We start from the raw sequence: 27,748 nt of genomic DNA, 5'->3' as shown, positions 1-27,748 counted from the left end.
TTCTGACACGTCACTATATCCAAGCTGCACAGGCGATGGGTTTAATCGTGCTGCAGATCTTGTTTTCCTTGACGTCAGCACTGAAGTGTGAATACTTCAGGAGGGAGTCTTATTAGCAGCACTCCTGGATTCATTTAAACATTTATTACTGTTATTTTTTAAAGTTTAAATGACTTTTAGATTGCATGCATTTAAAACAAATTCGAAAGAAAAACTTGCATTTATATCGTTCAACAGAATAATCAAAGCTTCCCAAAGGCCTTCCCTTTACCTCTCCCTTTCACACACACGCATACAAAAGGATCCCTATTAAAAATAGTTTTTTTAATAGTCTACCACTAATAGACTAGTTAATAGATTATTGCCCGTTAGGTGTATCTTGCCCAAGTAAGCACGCTGAAATGTGACCATCCGATGATATACCAACATGTTCAGTTGTTTTCCTTGTCTCTGCTCATTATAATAAAAGCTGCAAGAGATTTGTTGGGGAAAAACGACTTGCATTTATATAGTGCCTATCACAACCTCAAGGTGTCCCAAAGCACATTACAGCCAATGAAGCACTTTTTGAAGAGTAGTCGCTGTTGTAATGTAGGACACGTGGTAGCCAATTTGTGCACAGCAAGGTCCACAAACAGCAATGAGGTAATGATCTGGTTTTTTTTTTAAGTGATGTTGATTGAGGGATAAATATTGTCCAGGACACCGGGGAGAGCTTCCCTGATCTTCTACAAAATAGTACCATGGGATCTTTTACATCCACCTGAGAGAGCAGACAGGGTCTCGATTTAACGTCTTTTTCTGAAAGACGGCACCTCTGACAGTGCAGCACTCCCTCAGTACTACATTGGGGTGTCAGCCTAGATTTTGTGCTGAAGTCTCTGGAGTGGGACTTGAACCCACAACGTTCTGACTCAAAGGTGAAAGTGCTACCATGGCTGCCACGGTTGAGTGGAAACTCGATGCCACAGTTCATGCTGCCTGACATCAAGGACATGTGGCTCAGCCTTCAACAAGATTATGACTGGAGAGGCACCCTAACATGTGCCCGTGTTTAACCCAGGCCTCCATGTTTCTGGCAGGAATGTTAACAGCACTGCTAGTTTCATCTCCACATTCTACATCAGCCCAAAAAACTTACACAAAATACTAAAATTGAAGCTTTTCACAATGTTGTTACTGTCTGTGATACTCTCTCATTGACCATGTCATTGTTTGGAAGAGTGAAGTTTGTATACAGAAGTTCAAATGCAGGGTTAAAAAGCACTTGCTAAACCAGAATTGCCAGACCATGCATTACACTATTCATTGCCCAGTGGTATCCTTGTACAATTTCTTCATAGAATCATACAGCACAGAAGGAGGCCATTCAGCCCATTGTCTCTATACCGGCCCTCTGAAAGAGCTATCCAATTATTCCCACACCCACTGCTTTCCCCAAAGCCCTGAAATGTCTCCTTTTCAAGTATATATCCAATTCCCTTTTGAAAGTAATTATTACATCAGCTGCCACCACCCTTTCAAGATCATAACAACTCGCTGTTTTAAAAAAATTCTCACCCCCCTGGATTTTTTTCCAATTATCTTAAATCTCTGTACTCTGGCTACTGACTCTCCTGCCAGATTTCTCCCTATCTACACTATTAAAACCCCTTGTCTTTATGTTCTTGCAGGAAAAATTGGAGCAGATTTTGTAAACATCTGCCCGGTTATAATCAACCTTAGCTGGCGTCCACTGTCATTTCAGCACCTAAAATAAAAAAAGTAAAAATGGCTGCATGTTTACCTTAAATTACTGATTTTAGCTTGGTTATTGGGAAGAGACTGAGATGAAGTGAGACACCTCAAGGGCGAGGGAGGGGACATCAGAGAGCAAATGAGTCTATTGCCTTTCTCTTGATCTTCCTTGTACTTCATTGACTGTAAAGCACTTTGAGCATCCGATGGTTGTGAAAGGCGCTATATAAATGCAAGTCTTCCTTCCTCCCTTCCTTTCCCTTTCCCTTTCCCTTCCTTTCCCTTCCTCTTCCTTGCCTCCCTCCCCTCCCCTCTCCCTTTCTCCTTCCCTCCCTTTGAAAAATAAGGTTTAAACGAATTAGGGGCCAAAAAATAAAATTAATATTACATTTTATATACACATATTCACATCATAAGATTGAGGAGAAATCCAACACCAAACAAATCATTGTTGCATATTGAAAATTATATTTTTGCACTGCAAAATCGTTTTGTCTATAAAGATGAAATTTTTTTAAAAAAGACCAAAAACTCGGTTGAAGTGACATTTTTAAAGAATAAAGAGCTTGTTTCCAAGGATCTAATGCATTATGTCAACTTCTCTTTTTTTAATAAATTGAAATGACTTTTTTTAGGTTCCACCTATTTCTCAGAAAAACATGTGGAACTCATAAAAGAATGAGTGTATTATCCTGTGGCAACTTCACAGTTATACTCTCCATTTTAAAATAGCCAGCACTTTTAACCTAAGTTATATATGAATTGTTATAATGTGATGGAGAATTCAGCATTACATTGGTTTACGAGCAAGTGATGAAACGCACAAAAAGATTGATATTTCAATAGTGAAACGGAACATTAGTTAAAGGGTAAATTGTTGCCTTGGATGAATCTCAAGTGTTTTAAAAAATGTAATGGACCATTTCTTTCTTTAAAATAATCCCATTTTTAAATCTCCTCTGTGGAGTTCAATCAGTTTTAACTGTTAAGCGATGAATTTAATAGCGAGAACCATTCTAGGCCAATGAAATCCCCTTGGAGCGTGCCCACATCTCATCAAGGTTGTTAGTCTTTGCTAACAGATGGCACAAACCAGATAACAGACTCCCTGCAACAAAAGGCTGATCACACTGACAACACCGATAAGCAGATGTGCACCAACAGGATCCTCTGTCTACATCACTCAAGCTCAAATAGATAGATGCAGGAACCCTGCAAAATACACGACTAGTAGATCTCCCTTGACATGATCATGAAGTGGAGCATTTGGGTGGAGAATGGAGTATGAGGTGGGAGATCAAAGCAGGAAGAGAGCTAGGAGCTCTAATTTTAATGCTCAGTAACTATTTGCGACATGTTCAAAACAAATGTCAACAGATGGTTTGTATCCTGGTTTTAAAAAAAAGATATACAAGTAAAGACCAGTTTGAAAGATTAACATATATAAAGAGATAATCTGTCCTCAGAAATTTCATTGAGTGCTTTGCTTTTTGGAATTCTATCCTGTAAACTAATTGAAATGGTATATTTTGGTATGAGTTATATATTGTTCAGAAGTTTGTTTCATATGTCAAATAATATACCCTCTTTAAAAAAAAATTGACTTCACTAAAACATTATGAAATATGTATTCAGACAAACAATTTCTTGCTAACGATGAATACTGCTGGAGTTTTCATCAATTTCAATAAAACAAACATTAAACATAAAACAGTGTCAATTAAACTAACCAGTCATACTTAAGTGGCAACACTGGAGAAAAAGAGGGACATTACTAGTGGAACAAGAAGGGAACTTTGTCCTTTCTCAGGAACCAGGAAACATCAAATGAGATGCTTTAGTGGGTTTTTCTATCTGAGAGTTTGGGATCAGGTCAAATTAGAATTAGAAGGAAAATACACACAGACTCACAATCTTGACACTGCCAATATCATGTCCCACACCTCCCACTTCAAGTCCCTCCTGGCACTGGGTTCCCCAGCCACAACTCTCGTCACTTACCCACAACCAAGCAACAGCATTGAAACACATTGAATCCTTAGCTCCAACTGGCCTCCCTTTACTAGCATTGATCGAGAGCCCTATGCATCAAACACAGACATTGTGCTCATCGGTAGCCAAGTAGGTTACTAGAAAGCAACATGACAGAACAGGCACATGGTTATTACTGGCAAATCACATTGCTTTAAAGAGGTAGACTGATTTATTTCATTTAAAGTGGTCCTCCTCTACTCCCACTCATTCCCCCAAAATGTAGGACTGTAAGTATCTGAGTCATACAGTCCTATGTTTGATTCATGGTTTGTGCTTGGGGAATTATAGGAAACTACAAGTTAATTGACCTTGGCACCTTGAGTCAGGGAGAGGAAAATTAGGCAGGTTTTCACTCCTGATCAAGATCCAGTGATCCCGAAGGACAGGATTTGGCCTTGCTGTTATGCCTCACTCATTGACTGTGATACCAACGCTCATTGTCGAGACTCGCACATTAAAAATGGTCACTTGAGTGAGGTACAAAGTGAAAACTAATTGCCAATGGAGTCCCACAGGGGTCAGTGTTGGGGATCAGAGTTTATAATTTATTTTATACAAGTGACTTGGAGAGCAGAATATTGTCCTTTGTGTCTAAGGGTGCATTTACATTCCAACCCCAGTATCGATATGAAGTTTTGAGTCACATCAACACTGCAGTTATCGTGTAAAGGCATCCTGAGTCTGGAGTCAGGGCACAACTTGACACAAAGTAGAGTGAGAATTCCTGAAGGAGAGAATCGCATTATTTTTACTTTGGGCCTAAGCACCTGCTTTACGCGATGTAAATTTAGCCTTGGTGCAAATCCAAAGGCACTTTACACTGCCACTAAACTTATATTGTAAATGCACCATAAATTTCTAGATGACTCCAGATTGGCTGTAGTGCCCAATGATGCTAATCAATGTCCGACGACCCAGAGGCACTTGGGTCGTTGGACATTGATTAGTGCATTGGACAGATGAGTGGCAGATGGAACTCAACACAGAAAAATGTGAAGATTTGGCAGAAGTGAGAATGTAAAACGCACTTCATATTGTAATGTACATGACTTAACAGAGCAAGAAAGAGAACTGAGGGTTTTGGTGGCTAGGTCATTAAAAGTGTCAGCTCAGAGATCTTGGGAAGGCAAGAAAGCAAAGAGAATATTAGGATGTATAGCTAAATGTATGGCCTGCAAGTTAAAGGAACTGATGTTGAAAATGTTGATCTGGCTTTGGTGAGACCACATTTGGAGTACTGTGTTCAGCTTTGGTTTCTGTGTTACAGAAAATATGTTTGATTTATGAGGGCTGAGGCTGATTCCTGAACTAGGGGCTTATCCAATCCAGGACTTTACTCTCATGAGGAGAAGACAATGATGAGGGAGACTTGATAGAGGTATTTAAGATTTTCATGGGTAGGGAAAAATTAGTCCTTGGAAAGTTCTAGGACACAGGATTTGGATTAGAGGGTCAAAGTTTAAAATTAAGAGTGACACATGAATATAGGAAATTTAATTCAGTAAGTGTGATAGAATTGTGGAACAAATTAGCAGTGGGTGGTAGAACAGAATATCTTCAGTTCAGGTTGCTCCAGAAACACTCGGCTCCTCATCTCATCATAGCCTTGATCTAGACATGGGTGCAAGAGCTGAATGCCAGAGGAGAGGTGAGAGTACATAAGAACATAAGAAATAGGAGCAGGAGTAGGCCATTTGGCCCCTCGAGCCTGCTCCACCATTTAATAAGATCATGGTTGATCTGATCATGGACTCAGCTCCACTTCCCTGCCCACTCCCCATAACCCTTTACTCCCTTATCACTCAAAAATCTGTCTATCTCTGCTTTAAATATATTCAATGACCCAGCCTCCACAGCTCTCTGGGGCAGAGAATTCCACAGATTTACATCCCTCTGAGAGAAGAAATTCCTCCTCATCTGAGTTTTAAATGGGCAGCCCCTTATTCTGAGACTGTTCCCTAGTTTTAGTTTCCCCTATGAGTGGAAATATCCTCTCTGCATCCACCTTGTCGAGCCCCCTCATTATCTTATATGTTTCGATAAGATCACCTCTCATTCTTCTGAACTCCAATGAGTATAGGCCCAACCTATCTTCATAAGTCAACCCCCTCATGATAGTAAATACCCACAATGGCAAGACAGCATGCGATTACCAAGGAGCCCTAGGAAAACAGATGACAATGGGAGTCAAAGGGAAAACCTTCTAATGGTTAGTGTCATGCCTGACACAAAGCAAGATGTTTATGTTTGTTGGAGGCCAATTATCACAGGGTTAGTACATCACTGAAGAGTTCCTTGGAAAAGTTTCCTTGGCCCAACCATCTTCAGCTGCTTCATCAATAACCTTTCCTCATCATAAGCTCTGGACTGGTGCTGTGCACCGACATTTCCAGTGTTCAGCTTCATTCACAACTACTCCAATAAAATGAAGCTGTTCATGTGAGCCTACAGTCAAATCTGGATAATATTTAGGCTTGGGCTGACAAGTGGTAGGCAACATTTGCGACAAATAAATGCCAGGTAATAACCATCTTTAACAAGAAAAAGCCCAGCAATCTTTTCCAAGCTTCCACGCCCCCCCCCCCCCCCCAAGTTCTCCCACCATCATCATCTTGGAGGTCACCATTAACCAGAAACTTGAATGGACCGGCCATTATCAACACTGTGGCTACAAGAGCAAGGATGAGGCTAGGCAGCTTGTGGAGTGATTCGCCTACTGACCCCTCACAGACTCTCCACTATCTAAGACTCAAGTCAGGTATATGATGGAACACCACTTATCTGGATGGGTGCCATTGCAATTGTACTCAAGAAGCTTGACACCATCCAGGATAGAGCAATCTTCTTGATCAGTAACCGCACCAATGGACCCTCTATCCAGTACCAGCACACTGTGGCTGCAGTATGTATAATTTGCAGGATGCACCATAGTATCTCACAAAGGGTATTGCAGCAACACGTCCCTACCCTGCAATCTCTACCACCAAGGACGACAAGCAATGTCTAGGGAATGCTTCTCATGCAAGTTCCCCTGCAAGTCACATGCTAATCTGACTTGTACATAGATCACTTCATTGTGGCTGAATCAATATCCTGGAATTCCCTAACCAACAACCTCATGAGAGAACAGTCACCACAAGAATGGTAATGGTTTGAGAAGGCCGCTGTCATCTTCTTCGAACTGGGGACGCAATAAATGTGGTCTTATCAGTGTTGCCCACATCCAGAGAACAAATTTTTTTAAATTGGCAGTTTTTAAAACAAGAAAAAGTGACTGGATGGATACTATTAGTAAATTGGATACAGGGCTTTTGGTTCCAGTAAGGAACCTGATGGGAAGTTTGGATGAATAAGCTAGTTGAAGGAAAGATCTTCTGCCAAATGCATTGTGATATTACTACAAACTATGTTTCAGTGGCAGAGAATACTGAAAAACTGAAATGGTAATGGTGTATGTTGCATTCTGCATTAGCCACGCAGGCAGCTTGAATCTCTCAATTTTTTGTTTCTCAAAATGATTTGGCTTTTGGGTGTAAATTTGGAATCTATATAACTGTTTGAAGTTAGTATAAAACAGTTCTTGAAATTAATAACAGAAAATGCTGAAAACATTCATCAGGTTAGGCAACAGCTGTGGAGAGAGAAATAGAGTTAACATTTCAGGTCGATGATCTTTCGTCAAAACTAGAAATAGAGATGTAACAGGTTTTAAGCAAGTGGGAAAGGTTAAATGGCTTAAAACAACAACAAAATAAACGGGAACACATGAAAGTTTTTTTGTGTATAATAGATAGATACCCCCTACCTGCAAAGTTATGTAAACGAAGCATTAATCAGACTTGTATTAATTTTCATATTGGAACCTTTCAGGTCGTGTTTCTAATGGTATTAAAATGTGACTTCTTGGTTTCAGTTTATTAAAACTACGAAGATTAATATATTCTGTAGAGATTTACTTTTTGTGGGTGGGGGAACAGATGCTTATTAAGGACTACTCCCACAATATCTAACGTAAATTCGGAGAAAGTCACATACTGTGTGGCACCTCTCTTGATACCCGGAAGTCGAGTGAGTGCGATTACAGAGGAAATTAACCCGCCGATATACACAGGACAAAACGTTAACTGAGGCAAAAAGACACATAGCAATTGAATGCCGACCCAGAAGAGGTCGGTCGCTGCAGGAGCATAGGCGATCAGTCCCCTTTCTTCACACTCTGAAGAGTGAAGGAAGTGGGAAGTTTGGTTTAATCTTGCAGCCGAGTTTCCTGGATGCAGCGTGTCGAAGGCGAAGCTGAGCGGAGCGCTGCCCAGTCCGCTGTGTGCCTGGGGCGAGCGAGCGATCGCCTCCCTGAAACCCGCGCCCATGACTTCCCTCTGCGAGGACGAGCAAGAGTTTGATTTCGGCTTTCTCTTCGAGTTTAACCAGCGGGATGCCGCCTCCAGCACCGCCGGAGGAGGTTTGTAAAGATCGCTTGCGCCGCTTCCAAGGGAGCTCCAGGAGACCGATATTGGCGCTGTTAGTTGCATCTTGACTTGTTTTCCCGTGTCAGTGGGCTGGTACTACACTAAGTACTTCTAATGACCACGGTCCTACGTGTTTCTGTACTATTTACGTCTTGCTGTGAGGAAGACAGGCGGTAATCGAGTAAACAAACATAGTAAGATTAGAGGTAGCAAAGTAGCACATATTAGATCCCACAATTGTGTTGTAAAGAGGCACCAAACACCCGCCCCCAGAAATAAGTCCAGTACATCCACGTGCTTGCATGTGTATTCTTGTGACAACGCTCAACCCTATATGCACCCTTAATTTCCTATTTTTCATTTGTCATGCTAAACTGTGGCCGTATTTTCAATTTCTCGACATCATTAACTGATTTGGTGCAATTTGTTGATTTCCCCCGTATATAACACAGCGATTGTTTAGAAACTGGCATCAAAATAAGTTGAGGGAGAAAAGCCCGCGTTGGTTATTCTGGAGCCAAATGCTCACGAATGATTTGCCACATGAACTCTTAAAAAGCATCACGTGTAAGAACAATTAGCTTGTGATGGGATGGATATTTTGCACTTAGACTGCGTTTTTCAGCATTAAGTTCAATGCTGATTTGAGTGGTACTGTTTCAGGTGTTTGTCCGGAGGGAGTCAATTGCCAGTTGTAATGTCAGAGAACACTCCAGGTAACACTGGTCAAAAGGTTATTATGCATCTCTGCTGCTGAACAGAGAATAATGGATATTAGAAGCGATGAAAACACAGTCAGATAATTGCATGACCACCACTATCCTGTCCTACAGCTTATCAGATATCGAGTTGTCGATGAGTGAGAACTTTCTTCAGGTTAGCCTAACATTTGTCGTTGGGGAAAATGCTGGAGTCCATTGTTAAGGAAGCAATAGCAGGACATTTGGAAAAGCACGATTCAATCAAGCAGTCAGCATGGTTTTATAAATGGGAAATCATGTTTGACAGATATGCTGGAGTTCTTTGAGGATGAAACGAGCAGGGTGGATAAGAGAGAGGGGGGGACCAGTGGGTGTGTTGTATTTGGATTCCCGGAAGGCATTCAATAAGGTGCCACATAAGAGGTTACTGCACAAGATAAAAGCTCACGGGGTTGGGGTACTTTATTAGCATAGATAGAAGATTGGCTAACTAACAGAAAACAGAGAGTCGGGATAAATGAATAATTTTCTGGTTGGCAAAGAGTGTCTAGTGTGGTGCCGCAGGGATTGGTGCTGGGTCCTCAACTATTTACAGTCTATATTAATGACTTGGATGAAGTGTAATGTAGCCAAGTTTGCTGATGACAAAAAGATGGGTGGGAAAGCAAATTGTGAGGAGGACACAAATAATCTGCAAAAGGATATAGACAGGCGAAGTGACTGGGCAAAAATTTGCCAGATGGAGTATAATGTGGGAAAATGTGAGGTTATCCATTTTGGCAGAAATAATAGACAAGCAAATTATAATTTAAATGGAGAAAAATTGCAATGTGCTGCAGTACAGAGAGACCTGGGGGGTCCTTGTGCATGAAACTTTTTTTAAATTTTTAAAGAGTTTATCTGTAAAACAAAACATTAAACCGTGCCACCCGACCTGGGTGACACACCAGACATTTACAAGGCCCTTTTTTTTTTCTTTCCTTTTTTTTTGTGTTTTTTTTTTTGGGGCACTAAAATCACAATTTTTCCCCAGTGCCCCCTATAAAAGGGAAGGGGGACACTAAAAGCACCGGCAATTAAAACAAATTAAACTTTAAAACGTAAAATCAAATTAAAATTTGGTTGCCGGGCGTGATGATGCACTCCAGTCCCTCCGGTGCCCACCTCTCGCGGAAGGCCGCGAGCGTACCGGTGGACACCGCGTGCTCCATCTCCAAGGACACCCTGGACCGGATGTAAGAGAGGCAGGCAGTCAGGCTGAACGACCCCCTCAACCGCCCGCTGCCTGGACCGGCTGATGGTCTTTGTGCATGAAACTCTTTTGAGTTTACCTGCGAAAACATAAAACATTAAACGGTGCCACCCGACCTGGGTGACACTCCAGACATTTACAAGGCCCTTTTTTTTTGTGTTTTTTTTTGGCACTAGAATCACAATTTTCCCCAGTGCCCCCTATAAAAGGGAAGGGGGACACTAAAAGCACCGGCAATTAAAACAAATTAAACTTTAAAACGTAAAATCAAATTAAAATTTGGTTGCCGGGCGTGATGATGCACTCCAGTCCCTCCGGTGCCCACCTCTCGCGGAAGGCCGCGAGCGTACCGGTGGACACCGCGTGCTCCATCTCCAAGGACACCCTGGACCGGATGTAAGAGAGGCAGGCAGTCAGGCTGAACGACCCCCTCAACCGCCCGCTGCCTGGACCGGCTGATGGTCTTTGTGCATGAAACTCTTTTTGGAGTTCACCTGCAAAACATAAAGACATTAAACGGTGCCACCCGACCTGGGTGACACTCCAGACATTTACAAGGCCCTTTTTCTCCCCCCCCCCCCTTTTTTTTTTTTTCTTTTTTTTCCTTTTTTTTTCTCTTTTTTTTCCTCTTTTTTTTTTGGCACTAGAATCACAATTTTCCCCAGTGCCCCCTATAAAAGGGAAGGGGGACACTAAAAGCACCGGCAATTAAAACAAATTAAACTTTAAAACGTAAAATCAAATTAAAATTTGGTTGCCGGGCGTGATGATGCACTCCAGTCCCTCCGGTGCCCACCTCTCGCGGAAGGCCGCGAGCGTACCGGTGGACACCGCGTGCTCCATCTCCAAGGACACCCTGGACCGGATGTAAGAGAGGCAGGCAGTCAGGCTGAACGACCCCCTCAACCGCCCGCTGCCTGGACCGGCTGATGGTCTTTGTGCATGAAACTCTTTTAGAGTCTACCTGCAAAACATAAACATTAAACTGTGCCACCCGACCTGGGTGACACACCAGACATTTACAAGGCCCTTTTTTCCTTTTTTTTGTTTTTTTTTTTTTGTGTTTTTTTTTTTTTTTTTTTTGGGCACTAAAATCACAATTTTTCCCCAGTGCCCCCTATAAAAAAGGGAAGGGGACACTAAAAGCACCGGCAATTAAAACAAATTAACTTTAAAACGTAAAATCAAATTAAAATTTGGTTGCCGGGCGTGATGATGCACTCCAGTCCCTCCGGTGCCCACCTCTCGCGGAAGGCCGCGAGCGTACCGGTGGACACCGCGTGCTCCATCTCCAAGGACACCCTGGACCGGATGTAAGAGAGGCAGGCAGTCAGGCTGAACGACCCCCTCAACCGCCCGCTGCCTGGACCGGCTGATGGTCTTTGTGCATGAAACTCTTTTGAGTTTATCTGTGAAAACATAAAACATTAAACGGTGCCACCCGACCTGGGTGACACTCCAGACATTTACAAGGCCCTTTTTTTTTTCCCCCTTTTTTGTGTTTTTTTTTGTGTTTTTTCTTTTTTTTTTTTTTTTTTTTTTGGGCACTAAAATCACAATTTTTCCCCAGTGCCCCCTATAAAAGGGAAGGGGACACTAAAAGCACCGGCAATTAAAACAAATTAACTTTAAAACGTAAAATCAAATTAAAATTTGGTTGCCGGGCGTGATGATGCACTCCAGTCCCTCCGGTGCCCACCTCTCGCGGAAGGCCGCGAGCGTACCAGTGGACACCGCGTGCTCCATCTCCAAGGACACCCTGGACCGGATGTAAGAGAGGCAGGCAGTCAGGCTGAACGACCCCCTCAACCGCCCGCTGCCTGGACCGGCTGATGGTCTTTGTGCATGAAACTCTTTTAGAGTCTACCTGCAAAACATAAACATTAAACTGTGCCACCCGACCTGGGTGACACACCAGACATTTACAAGGCCCTTTTTTCCTTTTTTTTGTTTTTTTTTTTGTGTTTTTTTTTTTTTTTTTGGGCACTAAAATCACAATTTTTCCCCAGTGCCCCCTATAAAAAAGGGAAGGGGACACTAAAAGCACCGGCAATTAAAACAAATTAACTTTAAAACGTAAAATCAAATTAAAATTTGGTTGCCGGGCGTGATGATGCACTCCAGTCCCTCCGGTGCCCACCTCTCGCGGAAGGCCGCGAGCGTACCGGTGGACACCGCGTGCTCCATCTCCAAGGACACCCTGGACCGGATGTAAGAGAGGCAGGCAGTCAGGCTGAACGACCCCCTCAACCGCCCGCTGCCTGGACCGGCTGATGGTCTTTGTGCATGAAACACACAAAGTTAGTATGCAGGTGCAGCAAGTAATCAGGAAGGCAAATGGAATGTTGGCCTTTATTGCAAGGAGGATAGAATATAAAAGCAGAGAAGTCCTGCTGCAACTGTACAGGGTATTGGTGAGGCCACACCTAACGTACTGCGTACAGTTTTGGTCTCTGTATTTAAGGAAGGATATACTTGCATTGGAGGATGTTCAGAGAAGGTTCACTAGGTTGATTCCGGAGATTAGGAGGTTGACTTATGACTATAGGTTGAGTAGGTTGGGCCTATACACATTGGAGTTCAGAAGAATGAGAGGTGATCTTATTGAAACATATAATGAGGGGCTCGATAAGGTGGATGCAGAGAGGATATTTCCACTCATAGGGGAAACTAAAACTAGAGGACATAGTCTCAGAATAAGGGGCCGCCCATTTAAAACTGAGATGAGGAGAAATTTCTTCTCTCAGAGGGTTGTAAATCTATGGAATTCTCTGCCCCAGAGAGCTGTGGAGGCTGGGTCATTGAATATATTTAAGGCGGAGATAGACAGATTTTTGAGCGATAAAGGAATAAAGGGTTATGGGGAGCGGGCAGTGAAGTGGAGCTGAGTCCATGATCAGATCAGCCATGATCTTATTGAATCGCAGAGCCTATCCTGCTTCTATTTCTTATGTTCTTATGTTAATAATGGCAAGCTGGAAGCCACTACTGCTAAATTACTGCTACTTTAACTACTGCTAAAATCTCCACATCCTAGCCCCTGGTTCTATCCCCCCCCCACACACCATTGTTCATACAGAACTGAATCTAATGATGTATCGCCTCAGAGTCCTATTTGATCCTATTCTGAGGAAGGACATTCTTGTTATTGAGGGAGTGCAGCAAAGGTTCACCAGACTGATTCCCGGGATGGCAGGACTGACATGAAGAAAGACTGGATCGACTAGGCTTATATTCATTGGAATTTAGGTGGGATCTCATAGAAACATATAACATTCTGATGGGATTGGATAGGTTAGATGCAGGAAGAAAGTTCTCGACGATGGGGAAGTCCAGAACCAGGGGTCACAGTCTAAGGATAAGGGGTAAGCCATTTAGAACCGAGATGAGGAAAAACTTCTTCACTCAGAGAATTGTGAACCTGTGGAATTCTCTACCACAGAAAGTTGTTGAGGCAGTTCGTTAGATATATTCAAAATGGAGTTAGATGTGGCCCTTATGGCTAAAGGGATCAAGGTGTATGGAGAGAAAGCAGGTTGAATGATCATATTGATCATATTGAATGATGTTGCAGGCTCGAAGGGCCGAATAGCCTACTCCTGCACCTATTTTCTATGTTGATCCTCTGATAATCTTCAAATGGTACATCCTAACTATCACTAACGCCACCTCCACACCAACTTCACCCTGCGGCCGCTGGAAGCCTCTGCCGCACCCTTTGCGTCACCACCAGGCTTGATTACTGTGCTCTCCTTGCTGCACCCGCAACCCCTCTCGGATTTCATATTGCATAAACTAGAATTCATCCAAAAATATGATGCTCATACTCAGCGACCTCCATTTGGCTCCCCATTACACACAGGCAAATTGAAAATGCTTGTCCTCATCTACAAATCCACCCGTGGCTTCTTCCTCCATCTCTACAAATTCTTTCAGCTATACTGACCAGCATGCATCCTCTCTTCTTGTGACTCATGCAGCAAACCTGAGAACTGGGAGAAATTTAGAATCCAGCAGAGGAGGACTAAGGGTTTAATTAGGAGGGGGAAAATAGAGTACGAGAATAAGCTTGCAGGGAACATAAAAACTGACTGCAAAAGCTTCTATAGATATGTGAAAGAGAAAAAGATTAGTGAAGACTAATGTAGGCCCCTTGCACTCAGAATCAGGTGACTTCATAATGGGGAACAAGGAAATAGCAGACCAATTGAACAAATACTTTGGTTCTGTCTTCACTAAGGAAAACAAGAATAACTTCCCGAAAATAATAGGGGACCGAGGATCTAGCACGAAGGAGGAACTGAAGGATATCCTTATTAGTCAGGAAATTGTGTTAGGGAAATTGATGGGATTGAAAGCTACTAAATCTCTAGGGCTTGATAGTCTGCATCCCAGAGTACTTAAGGAAGTGGCCCTAGAAATAGTGGATGCATTGATGGTCATTTTTCAACATTCTATAGATTCTGGATCAGTTCCTATGAATTGGAGGGTAGCTAATGTAACCCCACTTTTTAAAAAAGGAGGGAGAGAGAAAACACAGAATTATAGACCGGTTAGCTGATATCGGTAGTGGGGAAAATGTTGGAATCAATTATTAAAGATATAATAGCAGCGCATTTGGAAAGCAGTGACAGGATCGATCCAAGTCAGCATGGATTTATGAAAGGGAAATCATGTTTGACAAATCTTCTAGAATTTTTTGAGGATGTAACTAGTAGAGTGGACAAAGGAGAACCAGTGGATATGGTGTATTTGGACTTTCAAAGAGATTAGTGTGCAACATTAAAGCACATGGTATTGGGGGTAATGTATTGACGTGCATAGAGAACTGGTTGGCAGACAGGAAGCAAAGAGTAGGAATAAACGGGTCCTTTTCAGAATAGCAGGCAGTGACTAGTGGGGTACCACAAGGTTCAGTGCTGGGACCCCAGCTATTTACAATATACATTAATGATTTAGATGAAGGAATTGAGTGTAATATCTCCAAGTTTGCAGATGACACTAAGCTGGGTGGCAGTGTGAGCTGTGAGGAGGATGCTAAGAGGCTGCGGGATCACTTGGACAGGTTAGGTGAGTGGGCAAATGCATGGCAGATAAAGTATAATGTGGATAAATGTGAGGTTATCCACTTTGGTGGTAAAAACAGGAAGGCAGAATATTATCTGAATGGTGACAGAATAGGAAAAGGGGAGATGCAACGAGACCTGGGTGTCACGCTACATCAGTCATTGAAAGTTGGCATGCAGGTACAGCAGGCGGTGAAGAAGGCAAATGGCATGTTGGCCTTCATAGCGAGAGGATTTGAGTATAGGAGCAGGGAGGTCTTACTGCAGTTGTACAGGGCCTTGGTGAGGCCACACCTTGAATATTGTGTACAGTTTTGATCTCCTAATGTAAGGAAGGACATTCTTGTTATTGAGGGAGTGCAGCGAAGTTTCACTAGACTGATTCCCGGGATGGCAGGACTGACCTATGAGGAGAGACTGAATCAACTGGGCCTGTATTCTCTGGAATTTAGAAGAATGAGAGGGGATCTCATAGAAAGATATAAAATTCTGACGGGACTGGACAGGTTAGATGCAGGAAGAATGTTCCTGATGTTGGGGAAGTCCAGAACCAGGGGACACAGTCTAAGGATAAGGGGTTAGCCATTTAGGACCGAGATGAGGAGAAACTTCTTCACTCAGAGAATTGTGAACCTGTGGAATTCTCTACCACAGAATGTTGTTGAGGCCAGTTCATTAGATATATTCAAAAGGAAGTTAGATGCGACCATTACGGCTAAAGGGATCAAGGGGTATGGAGAGAAAGCAGGATTGGGGTATTGAAGTTGCATGATCAGCCATGATCATATTGAATGGTGGTGCAGGCTCGAAGAGCCGAATGGCCTACTCCTGCACCTATTTTCTATGTTTCCATGTTTTCACCCCTCGCTCTGCCTCGGAGCCTTCCACTATCTTGATACCACAGTTTGGAATTCTCTTTCCCCTCCTCCTTCATAATCTTCCTGAAAATGTATCCCTTTGACTGGCTTCCTGTAACCCTTCGCCCCTCTGTCGTCTGTTTTTGCCTCTGGGAAACACTTTGGGATGTTTTATTGTGTTTAAGAGTGTTATATAAATCAAATTGTATCGCAGATTGTAAATGCAGAACTCTAGGTTGATAAATGCCACTCGAATCATAGACTGCAGCCTTGAAATTAGTCCCGAATACTGATATTTCTGTAAATCTTAATAAAGCAGTCATCGCCATTCCAGGTGTGGGACCAGTAATCGAGTGTAGGAGACTGGAGGGCAATGGAAGGGTTTGTGTTAGTCCTACAATCTGAGTGTTTTTGGTAGGAGGTCAGTAAGTGGCAACAGCAGAGGATGGGATATCTATCCAGGACTTGGGAAGAAACAATGGTAAATATAAAAAAGCTTCAGATTACCTGTTGGCAATGTCATGGGAGTTTAACAATTGTAAACAAACATATGATAATGGCAAGAAAAGGCCATTCACCCCATAGAAGCTCAGTCCTCTAGTACTGTAATTTTCCCATTTAAACATCTATAATAGCTTAGATTTTGCGGTCAGTGGAGAAACATAGAAACATAGAAAATAGGTGCAGAAGTAGGCCATTCGGCCCTTCGAGCCTGCACCACCATTCAATATGATCATGGCTGATTATGCACTTCAGTACCCCATTCCTGCTTTCTCTCCATACCCCTTGATCCCTTTAGCCGTAAGGGCCATATCTAACTCCCTTTTGAATACATCTAACAAACTGACCTCAACAACTTTCTGTGGTAGAGAATTCCACATGCTCACAACTCTTATGAGTGAAAAAGTTTCTCCTCATTCTCGGTCCTAAATGGCTTACCCCTTATCCTTAGACTGTGACCCCTGGTTATGGACTTCCCCAACATCGGGAACATTCTTCCTGCATCTAACCTGTCCAATCCCATCAGAATTTTATATGTTTCTACGAGATCCCCTTTCATTCTTCTAAATTCCATTGAATATAAGCCTAGTTGATCCAATCTTTCTTCGTATGTCAGTCCTGTCATCCCAGGAATCAGTCTGGTGAACCTTCGCTGCACTCCCTCAATAGCAAGAATGTCCTTCCTCAGATTAGGAGACCAAAACTGTTCACAATATTCAAGGTGTGGTCTCACCAAGGCCCTGTACAACTGCAGTAAGACCTCCCTGCTCCTATACTCAAATCCTCTCGCTATGAAGGCCAACATGCCATTTGCCTTCTTCACCGCCTGCTGTACCTGCATGCCAACTTTCAATGACTGATGTACCATGACACCCAGGTCTCATTGCACCTTCCCTTTTCCTAATCTGTCACCATTCAGATAATAATCTGCCTTCCTGTTTTTACCACCAAAGAGGATAACCTCACATTTATCTACATTATACCGCATCTGCCATGCATTTGCCTACTCACCTAACCTATCCAAGTCACTCTGCAGCGTCTTGGCATCCTCCTCACAGCTCAAACTGCCACCCAGGTTAGTGTCATCTGCAAACTTGGAGATATTACATCAACAAAGCTTACATTTTCAATGGTTTTTACAGCAAGAATAGTGTGTAGAAAGTTGAAGTTCATGTCAAATCACTGATTCTGTGTTGATTGCATCTGCGAAGACTACAACAGTGCACTCTGTGGTGGAGCAGGGTATCAATGACAGCAACTTCCGGATTGCCAGTTTAACTGCGCATGTACAGATGCCAGATGTTGCTGTCAGTTTTACACAATAATAACAACAAGCGCTGACAGTTTTGCCGTCATTGCAACCGTAAAAATTCCGGGCAAATGGTTTTGTCTTTACTGCCCTGCCTGGCAGGTTATTCCAAACATGAAACACCAATAAGTAAAGAAGGTCTTCCCAATATCTGTTTAAAATTTATTTTCACCAATTAGTGGTAGCAATCCAAGGCTTAAACACATAATCTAGCTGACACTTCAGCACGTACTGAACGTGTGCTGCATTCTTAGATGAGACATTAAACCAATACCTCATCTGTCCTCTCAGGTGGATGTAAAAAATCTCATGGCGCTACTTGACGAAGAGCAGGGCAATTCTAACTGGTCAATATTTATCCTTCCACCAACATCGCTGGTCAATATTTATCCTTCCACACACATCACTGACCAGATTATCTGATCATTTATCTCATTGCTGTTTATGGGACCTTGCTGTGCCCAAATTGGTTGCTGCATTTCCTTACATTACAACACTTCAAAAGTACTGCATTGGTTGTGAAGTGCTTTAGGATGTGAAGTATTGAAAGGCGCTGTATGAATGTGTTCATTCTTTCTTAAATGTATGTTCTCTGTCTTCACTCCCACCTTAATTTTAAATAATATTATGGATTCATTTGGATTGTGAAATATATGATGCAGTTTTGGGTCTATATTTGTATTAGTAGCAGCTGCCATTGTAAATGCAGACATCCAGTAATCCACATATTGTTGGTGTATGATGACACCCATACTAAAGCATTAAGGGCTGAAATGTTATTACATTATTTCCCTACATTGCAACAGTGATTATACTTCAAAAGTACTTCATTGGCTTTGGGACATCCTTATTCATGAAAGGCGCTATATAAATACAAATAATTATTTTTCCTTTTTCTTTCATTCTCTCTTTCTCATTCCTTCTCTGTCTTTCTCCACCTTTCTGTCTGTAATAAATTACAAATATTTTTTACAACCACTATATATTGTGAATACTGTTATTAGCTCCCCAATTAAACTGGCTAATAATAACTATGGGCTCAATTTTCCCCAGTATTTGCGCCGTTTTTTTTCGAAGCAGGCTGCTTTTTCTGGCCTAACTTAAAAATCCCCAGTTTCCCCAATCAATTTTCACCAGCGTAACTCAGTTACGAATTTTTTAAGTCCGGTTTTTTTTCAGCTATAGGGGACATAACCAGCCACCTACATCACTTCTGGCCATTTAGGGAAGTTTAGCCAGCTGAGAGTTACTCCAGTTCTGATTAGGCCAGCGTATGTGGCCTGTCCTGAAAAACCTTCCCTAGAGTTAAGGAAATTGGTGCAGGCAAGGAAAGTGGTGCAGCAGATGCTCAGACACACTGAAAGAATTGAAAAACACATAGCAGCAACTTACCTCCAACCCTACCCGAAGGCAGTCCGGTCCAATACTCTGACCCCGGTTCACACACACAGTCCGGTTCGATACTCGGTCCCCGGTCCCCACACACAAGAAGGCAGTCCGGTCCGATACTCGGACCCCGGTTCACACACACAGTCCGGTCCGATACTTGGGGGAAGAGAGAGAGAGAGAGAGAGACCAGTGACCGAGAAGATCGGACAGCCTTCGGGTGAGGTTGGAGGCAAGTTGGTGCTATGTGTTCAATTCTTTTAATGTGTTGGGAGCTGGCTGTATGCTTCACTATGCAGTGTCAGCTCATTGTGTCCCTCGTTACCATGGCAGCCCAATCTTTTTGGCGCAGATCAAGGCTCCACCCCCCCCCCCTCGGGTTAGACCACGCCAAAATGAAGAGCTCCAATGGGGAAACTTACAACACTTTTTCTTTGGTGTACTTGGGCCTCAAAAAATTGGGCGTAACTCTTCAAGTACACCATAAAAATGCTTTGGGGAAAATTGAGCCCCTTGAAACTATCATAAAATGTTTTCTAGCATATTTTAGTCATAGCCATCTGATTATAACCAATGGATTATGAAATTAATTTTAGCATATTTTAAGAGTAAATAATATCCGAATCAAATCAATTCCCAACTGTTAACATGTGATGGGTTAATACTTTTCTGTGCACAATATTACTGGCACATGTATACATTTTCCAGGATAGTATGAATTGATGGACTGAATTTTAATAGTTTGGCGGGTTGGGAGGTGAGTGAGTGGGGTGGGGTTAGGCAGGGTCGTTGGATCCAGGAGATAAGCGTAAAGGAACTTACCTCCTGGATCCAGTAGTCCTCGCCTTCCATAAACTGATGGGTTTCATGAGGCCTGCAAAACCCAACCAACTAATGTTAAATTTGAAATGAAAGTTAAATTCGAGGCATGGCAGCCTCATTATAATATTTAAATGGATGGCCCATCTCCTGGAAGCGGGTTGGCTGCTCGCCCCCATCCCTGTCCCCATTCCCCACACACCCCACCGTTCCGCCTCAGTTAAAACCAGAGTGGGCAGATTGGAGGTAGTTTCTGGTCAGGATTCAGATTTTTAACATTTTAGCTTCCCACATGACCTCAACCCACTCGTTTTTGGGTTAAAATTCCCCCCTCTATTTGGATTTGCACTATTTGTCTTCTATGATGATGTTAATAAAACTTTAATCAGCAATGAAGATCTAAAAAATTGCATGCAAAATGAATGACTTATTTTTTTAAAGTCAGCATCCAACCAGTTAACCAAAACAACTTGAGGTTCTTGAGGCCAAAAATGCCTCAGAAACTGAACCTGTTGCTTATGTTTCTGGGATCCCAATCTAATTTTTTCAGGAATCTACTGAAACCTTTGACAAGTCAACATTGTTGACTAAAATGCACTTCTTGGAAGTGAATGTGGGTAATTCTGCATTAAATGACTTAACTACTTGGGTCTTTGGTATTGCTAGTTAAATTAGTTAAAAATTAGGAGTCCTGGTCACCAATGCTCTCCTCCCCAATAAATCTAAATCACATCGAATTTATAGCACAGAAACAAGCCATTCTTCACCACTGCAAGAAATGCAGTATATTTTAAATTAATTTTTGTCTCAATAGTTGGTGAATTGCTCTGCTTGTGATGGTGAGGATTGTCAGCGCTGTGAATGAAATGTATTTCTACTTTTTGCATCAACTATCCACATCAAACACTGCCAAATCAGGCTTAGCGCAGCCTATATTCAGAGTAAAGCTCTCCCTAGTCTGCCTCAACAATGTCTGTTAAACCTAACCTTAGATGAGCACCCATACTGTGTACCAGTGTGACACTTCTGTTTCCCATGCCAACAGTTCTTCTCTGAGTGAGAATTATAATTAACATCAAAGTATGGACAATTTGCACTGTGGAGTTGTGCTCACTAGGAACTGGCGCTGCTCTATTTGGATTCTGGGGGTCATCATCTGTGGACCAGCTTCAGGCATTTAAACTGCTAAACTGCATCATCCTGGTGGCTAACCTGTACATCCAGGTTCTCATGGGCCTGTGAGTCTGCCACCAGAGTAAGGGGGCTAGATTGAGCAATGAAAACACCACAAGCTGGTTCAGAGATGCAGGTCTCTTTCAATCTGAGCTAAAACAGCACCAGTATAAAAATGGCTGGAGACTTGTAAGACTGGCTTATACAAGAAACAGCAATGAGACTTTTACCCCCCTTGATCTGGATTGGATTAAAATCCAGGTTATAGAGGTGAATTGACTAAACCACTGTGCTACTCAGTCCCTTTGGAGAAAACCAAGATGCTGCATAGGAAGGGAGGCAAGTGCATGTATTGCTAGTTTATAGAAAGAAAGACTTGCATTTCTATAGCGCCCTTCATGACCACCGGACATCTCAAAGCACTTTACATCCAATGAAGTACTTTTAGAGTGTAGTCACTGTTGTAATGTAGGTAGCGCAGCAGCCAATTTGTGCGCAGCAAGCTTCCACAAACAGCAATGTGATAATGACCAGATAATCTGTTTTTGTCATGTCGATTGAGGGATAAATATTGCCAGGACATCGGGGATAACTCCCCTCCTCTTCTCCGAAATAGTGTCATGGGATCTTTTGCGTCCACCTGAGAGAGCAGACCAGGCCTCAGTTTAATGTCCCATCCAAAAGATGGCACCTCCGACAGTGCAGCACTCCCTCAGTACTGCACTGGGAGTGTCAGCCTAGGCTTTTGTGCTCAAGTTCCTGGAGTAAGACTTGAACCTACAACCTTCTGACTCAGAGAGGCAAAAGTGCTACCCACTGAACCACGGCTGACACTAAAGGCAATACAAATTCTTTCCAAATGTTTTGTAAACAAAACGTGTTCAAATCTAATTGTGAAAACAAATGACTTAAACCAAGTTGGCAGGAAAGATAGTTGAGTTTTTTTTTGCGGTAATAACTGTCCGGATACAAAATTAACTAAACTGATACAGCATCAGAAGTGACCACAAATGGGTATTTTTCAGCTGTAGTGCACATAGGGCCTTGCTGTGTTAATGTATTTTAGAATCTGTTTTGTAAAGAACTTGCATTCAAGTAACAATGTTAAAATCCCCCTAATTTTTAATTTTCAAGCAGATTTCCTGTGACTGTCCTTATCTTGTGAAAATAACTCTGGTATTGTACTAGAACTATGAAAATATTAACTCTAATCAGTGTGATGCCAAAATATAGAATCCTTCAGTCACTGAGGTAGCACTGATGTACATTATTGTGGATTGATAGGAGATGGGTTTGATCGTTTCACTCTGCAGAATTCCCAATCTTCAGGTACACTTCTGTATGGAGGAAAAATTGGCTGCCAATAGCCAGCAAAGAATGGCACTGGTAGAGGCTTGTGAGTGGGTCTTCCCTCATATGATATCTCCACTGCAGTTGGTCCATGACCTGGGAAGATCAGAGTGATAGTCTGACTGTGTGCAGCAATTGAAGAGCAGCACGTTACATAGCAAACAGAATACTGAGCTGCATCGGTAGAATAAGACTGGGGCCATTGTGCTGATGTTGTACCGTGTTCTGGTCAGGCCATGCCTTGTATGCCACATTCAGCTCTGATCACTGAGGCACAACAGAAACATCCAAGGCTTAGGAAATGGCATAGAGGAGAGCCATGAGGCTAATGCTGAACGAGTAAGTGAGTTATAAGGAAAGGTTAGAACATTTTTTAATGGGAAGGTGGGTTGGGGGCGGGGGGTTCTCAGAGGTGGTTGGGTTTCCCGCAGGCCCTGCCTACTAATAGCAAGGCCTAATTTGCATGTGAGACTTCGGTTTCCTGACCACATCCAGCCAGATGGAGAGGCTGGCTGGCTGTGGGAGGGAGGGATTGGGTGGGGGCCAGTGCTGGCCTCTGGAGGATTGTGGAGGGGGGGTGGGAGGGTGTTGATGAAAAATTGCTGACATCGTGTGACCGGCAGGGGAGGGGGTGGGAGCGGGGAAGGGAGGGAGGGAGGGAGGACAGACAGGGGACATTGTTGGACCAGAGTGAGGGGGGAGAAGATTGGGGACATTATGGGGGCAGAGGGAGGTCAGTGACATTGTGGCACTGGGCAGGGTTAGGGAGAAGATCGGGGACATCGAGGGATCGTGGGGGTGCGGGGAGTGGAAATCGCTTTGAGGCCGGCCACCAGAGGATCGTGGGCAGCCTCAGGATGATCGGAGGGTGATGGGGGTGAGAACACTTCGGGGCCAACCACCAGAGGATTGTGGCTGGCCTGATGCTGATTCGTGGGTGGGGGAAGGTCGATCAGGGCTGGCCTCAGGATCAACTTGGGGGAGCGGAGTCCAGGAAGGTGATTGGAGGCCTCATGAGGATGGTAAAAACAAAATGGAGGTTTAAAAGATGGCTTCCAGCCTCATTGTAATATTTAAATTGATGTCCCACCTCTTGGCAGCGGCTTGGCTGTCTGCCCTTGTCCTGCCTGCCGTCCTGTCTCCGTTAAAACCAGAAGTGGGTGGGTTGGAGGCGGGAGCAGGTCGTGAATCCGATTTTTTAAAAACAATTTAACTATCCCTACGCTCCAAACCCACACATTTCTTTTTAGGTTAAAATTCCCCTCTCCTCTCCGCCCTCCACCCCCCTCCATTGGATTCTTCAACTTTAAAAGGAATTGAATTAGAGGGGACCTTTTTATAGAGGTATATAGAATGAGACATTAAACTAGGGCCAGATCTGCCTGTTTGTTCAGGTGGACATAAAAGACGTCATGGCACAGGGGAATTCTTCCAGTGCCCTGGGCAGTAGTTTTCCCACCACCAACAACCACAAACAGAATAACTGGTCGTTTACCACACTGCAATTTATGGAACCTTGCTGTGCACAAATTGATTGCTCTGCTTACTTACACTCTGAAGATGAAAAAGGTGTTGTTATAAAATTTGGTTGTTTTCATTTCTTAGTGGAATGGAAAAAATAAATATTGAGCGTTATTTCAAGTTAAACCACAAACTGGTCAAATGCAAGTTCAGGATTGGGAAGGACTTCGCAGAGTGTCTCAAAGCACTTCACAGGTAATAAATTACTTTTAAGGTGCAGTTACATTTGTTAAGCAAGTAAACAGAGCAATCGATTTGTGCACAGCAAGTTCCCATAAACAGCAGTGTGATAAATGACCAGTTATTTTGTTTGAGTGCCACGAATGCTAAATTCATTCAAAATGATGGGGAGAAATCTTTTGATTTTATAACTTTCAAAAGAAAAACCCTTTCAGTGACTACAGAGATGCCACAATGTAATTTTTTAAAAAGGAAAATAAGTTTTAATATTTTGATATTTAAAAAAATATATATTGAAGTGGCATGACCCTTTGATGTACATCTTGGTGCACGGCAACATGGAATGTCATCTTCAGTTCCCCACAAAATCAAGTGGTAGACCTAGCTCAGGGTGAACACTTCCATCACGGAAGGGAGAAGAAAACATTTGTTGCAGTATTGGCAGGACCCTGAGAGCAAATTCACGGATCCTGCACTGCCGGTAGGGAGCACACCTGAAGTGGAGGTCAGAGCTGTAGCAATGGTGTTGTTCAACCCGTACTCCTGAGTGCAGCTCCAAACTGAGAGCCTGGGATCAGTGATTGAACTCTTTTGTCCCTTAACTGGGAATGGCAGTAGTGCAAAGAAGAAGAATAAATAAATAGTGATTTTCTTCATATAACAGTACTTTTGAATGTTCCTATTATACAAGTTATTTTTTGTTCTGGTTAAATAAAACACTGGTGCAATTGTCATTGCCACTTTCTCTGTATGTTTACTGTGAATACTACAGTTATAGTTTATTATTATTGATGAGAAAGAAAAAAATATCACCAGTGAGGATTTTATACAGCTGTATCGTGACCTTTAGACACGACCAACATTCATATCTAATGCCTGACAGCAAACTATACATATAAGTGGGGTCCACATTTTAATATCCAACTTTAATTTCCTTTAACCAATCTGTAAGGTTAAGCTTTCTGATCAATTGGCAGTTTATGTATGAATGTTTTAATTGGTATTCCAACTGATAATTCGCCTATTGTTTTATTATATTAGTACCAGACAAGCTTGGTTCCTATTCGGATTAAAGACAATATTACCTGTAATTAGTGACATGTAAGTTGGTTGTATGAAAAGTAGCTGAGTTTTGATTTTGATGCTGTCCTTCAGGCAAAGCAAATCTGAATCACAGTTTTACATAGAATTTACAGCACAGGAGCAGGCCATTTAGCCCAACAATAGTCTGTGTATATGCTCCACACAAGCCTCCTCCCACCCCACTTCATCTAATCCCATCAGTGTATCCCTGTATTTCTTTCTCCCTCTTGTACCTATCGAGCTTCCTCTTAAATGTATTGATGCTATTCACTTCACCCACTCCATGTGGTAGCACTTGCCACATTCTCACCACTCTCTGGGTAAAGAAGGTTTTCCTGAATTCCTTATTGGATTTATTAGTGGCTATCTTATATTTCTATAAATATCTTGTGTTTATATTTGTGAAACTTTCGTTCAAATAAAAATACTTAATGGAATTTTTATCGTTCTTTTTTCACAGAAGTCTACAATTTTGGTTCACCACCTATTACAGTCACTCCATCAACAGGTGTGCTAAATCCTTCCATACCAATATCCTGCCATGGCGTACAGTCTTCAAGTCCAGTGGCTTCTATACTACCATCAACAAATCAAATGATGGGATATGGGGGGAACATTGACACTGGAGCTTCAAGCTACTACTTGACTCCTAATGTAAGACCAAATGGTGCTCCAACCCTTGAGAGTCCAAGGATAGAAATTACACCCTATCCTGGCATACACCTTGGCCATAATCAGTTTGCTGGTGAAACTGAGATAGATGGAGTCGAGAATGGTTCTAGTTGTAAGCGCTCCAATTCAGTAGTTACCCTGTCTCTCCCAAATGCAGATGCCTACAGAGATCCCTCATGCTTAAGCCCAGCAAGTAGTCTTTCTTCTCGAAGTTGCCATTCAGAAGCATCTGAATCAAGTTATTCCTATCCTTATGATACCTCTCCACTGACCTCTCCTTGGCAGTCACCATGTGTCTCCCCCAAAGGCACTGCCCATGAGGAAGGATTCCCTCGTGGGCAAGCTGCATGTACCCTCTGGAATTCACCGAGGCATTCCCCGGGCACTTCACCTAGAACAAGTATCACTGAGGAGAACTGGCTGAGCCCACGACCAACCTCAAGACCTTCATCCAGGCCACAGTCTCCATGTGGCAAAAGAAGGCATTCATTCAATGGTGGGTACTACCGCCAGCCATCCTATTCACCGCATCATTCTCGAACTCCATCACCACAGGCCTCTCCTCGGGTAAGCATAACTGAGGAAACGTGGTTGGGGAGTGGAAACCAGTACAATTCTGCTATTCTTGCAGCCATTACAGCACTCACCACTGACTCTTGTATGGATATCAATGACAGTATTCCTGTCAAGTCCCCAAGAAGAACTATACAAGACCAAACCCCTTCCATGTCTCTCAAGCCTGAGCCAGGTAATGACGATCAAAGAGCCTATTCGCCATCTGGAGATCCATTGCAAGAAGAATTTTCTGGGTCTCGGCTCCCTGTCAAAAAAGAAAGTTTCTGTGAACAGTATTTATCAGTACCTCAGCATCCATATCCATGGGCTAAACCGAAATCTGTGTCATCATCATCATCCTTTGCCAGGTATGAAAGATAGAAATTTCTCATTTTCACTGCCAACCAGTGTTAAACACGTAGCTAGCATTACAGCAATAACATTGAAAGGTGGTAGACTTTCATAAAAAGAAAGACTTGCATTTATATAGCACCTTTCACAAACTCAGGCCACCCCAAAGCGCTTTACAGCCAATGAAGTACGGAAGTTTAGAGCAATGATGCGTCGTTGAAAATTATTCTGTCCACCATTAGTATGAAACATAATGACCCGGGTTTGTGCTCACCAGTGAATGCCATTCATTGCACTTACACTTGCCTACAGACTTTCTGAGGGCCTTTGCACCGGAACGTACTATAATTAGAAAGCCATTTTGGTGCAGCGCCCTCTACAGGGGATTTGCAAGCTGTATGAACAGAAAAAGCAATGGTGCATCTCCTTAACCAATTAGATTGAAGAATCCTTACTGATGTACCCAGTCTGAACTAGGAAGTGTCAGTTCGAATCGTTAATTCAATGCCCAATCATGTATAGAAAGCGAAAGAAAGATGGGATTAAGAGAGAGAGATAAAAGAGACAGAATTTAAAAAAAAATGTATTTACATTTTAAAAAATCTCAAACAATAACTAAAACCTGAAGGAATGATACGCCACACTTGTAAAAGTTAAGTTTCAGTGCCAGAGAGATTGTTTGGCAGTAATTAAGACTTATCACACCAATAAAAAGTTTCTTACACTGGAATGGAC

General features: G+C 42.6%; 1 protein-coding gene across 1 annotated transcript in view; it reads left to right on the top strand.

The window, feature by feature from the left end:
• Positions 1–8,125: 8,125 nt before the first annotated feature.
• Positions 8,126–27,748, top strand: part of nfatc1 (nuclear factor of activated T cells 1) — a 334,609-nt gene continuing 314,986 nt past the window's right edge. Inside the window, exons 1-2 of the mRNA XM_070888572.1 lie at positions 8,126–8,230; positions 25,896–27,030. Coding sequence (XP_070744673.1) covers positions 8,137–8,230; positions 25,896–27,030 — 1,229 coding nt within the window. The 5' untranslated portion in view covers positions 8,126–8,136. The remainder of the gene's footprint in view (positions 8,231–25,895; positions 27,031–27,748) is intronic.

Source organism: Pristiophorus japonicus, chromosome 1 (genome assembly GCF_044704955.1).
Source record: "Pristiophorus japonicus isolate sPriJap1 chromosome 1, sPriJap1.hap1, whole genome shotgun sequence".
NCBI lineage: Eukaryota > Metazoa > Chordata > Chondrichthyes > Pristiophoridae > Pristiophorus > Pristiophorus japonicus.
This window is presented reverse-complemented; position numbering and strand designations above follow the sequence as displayed.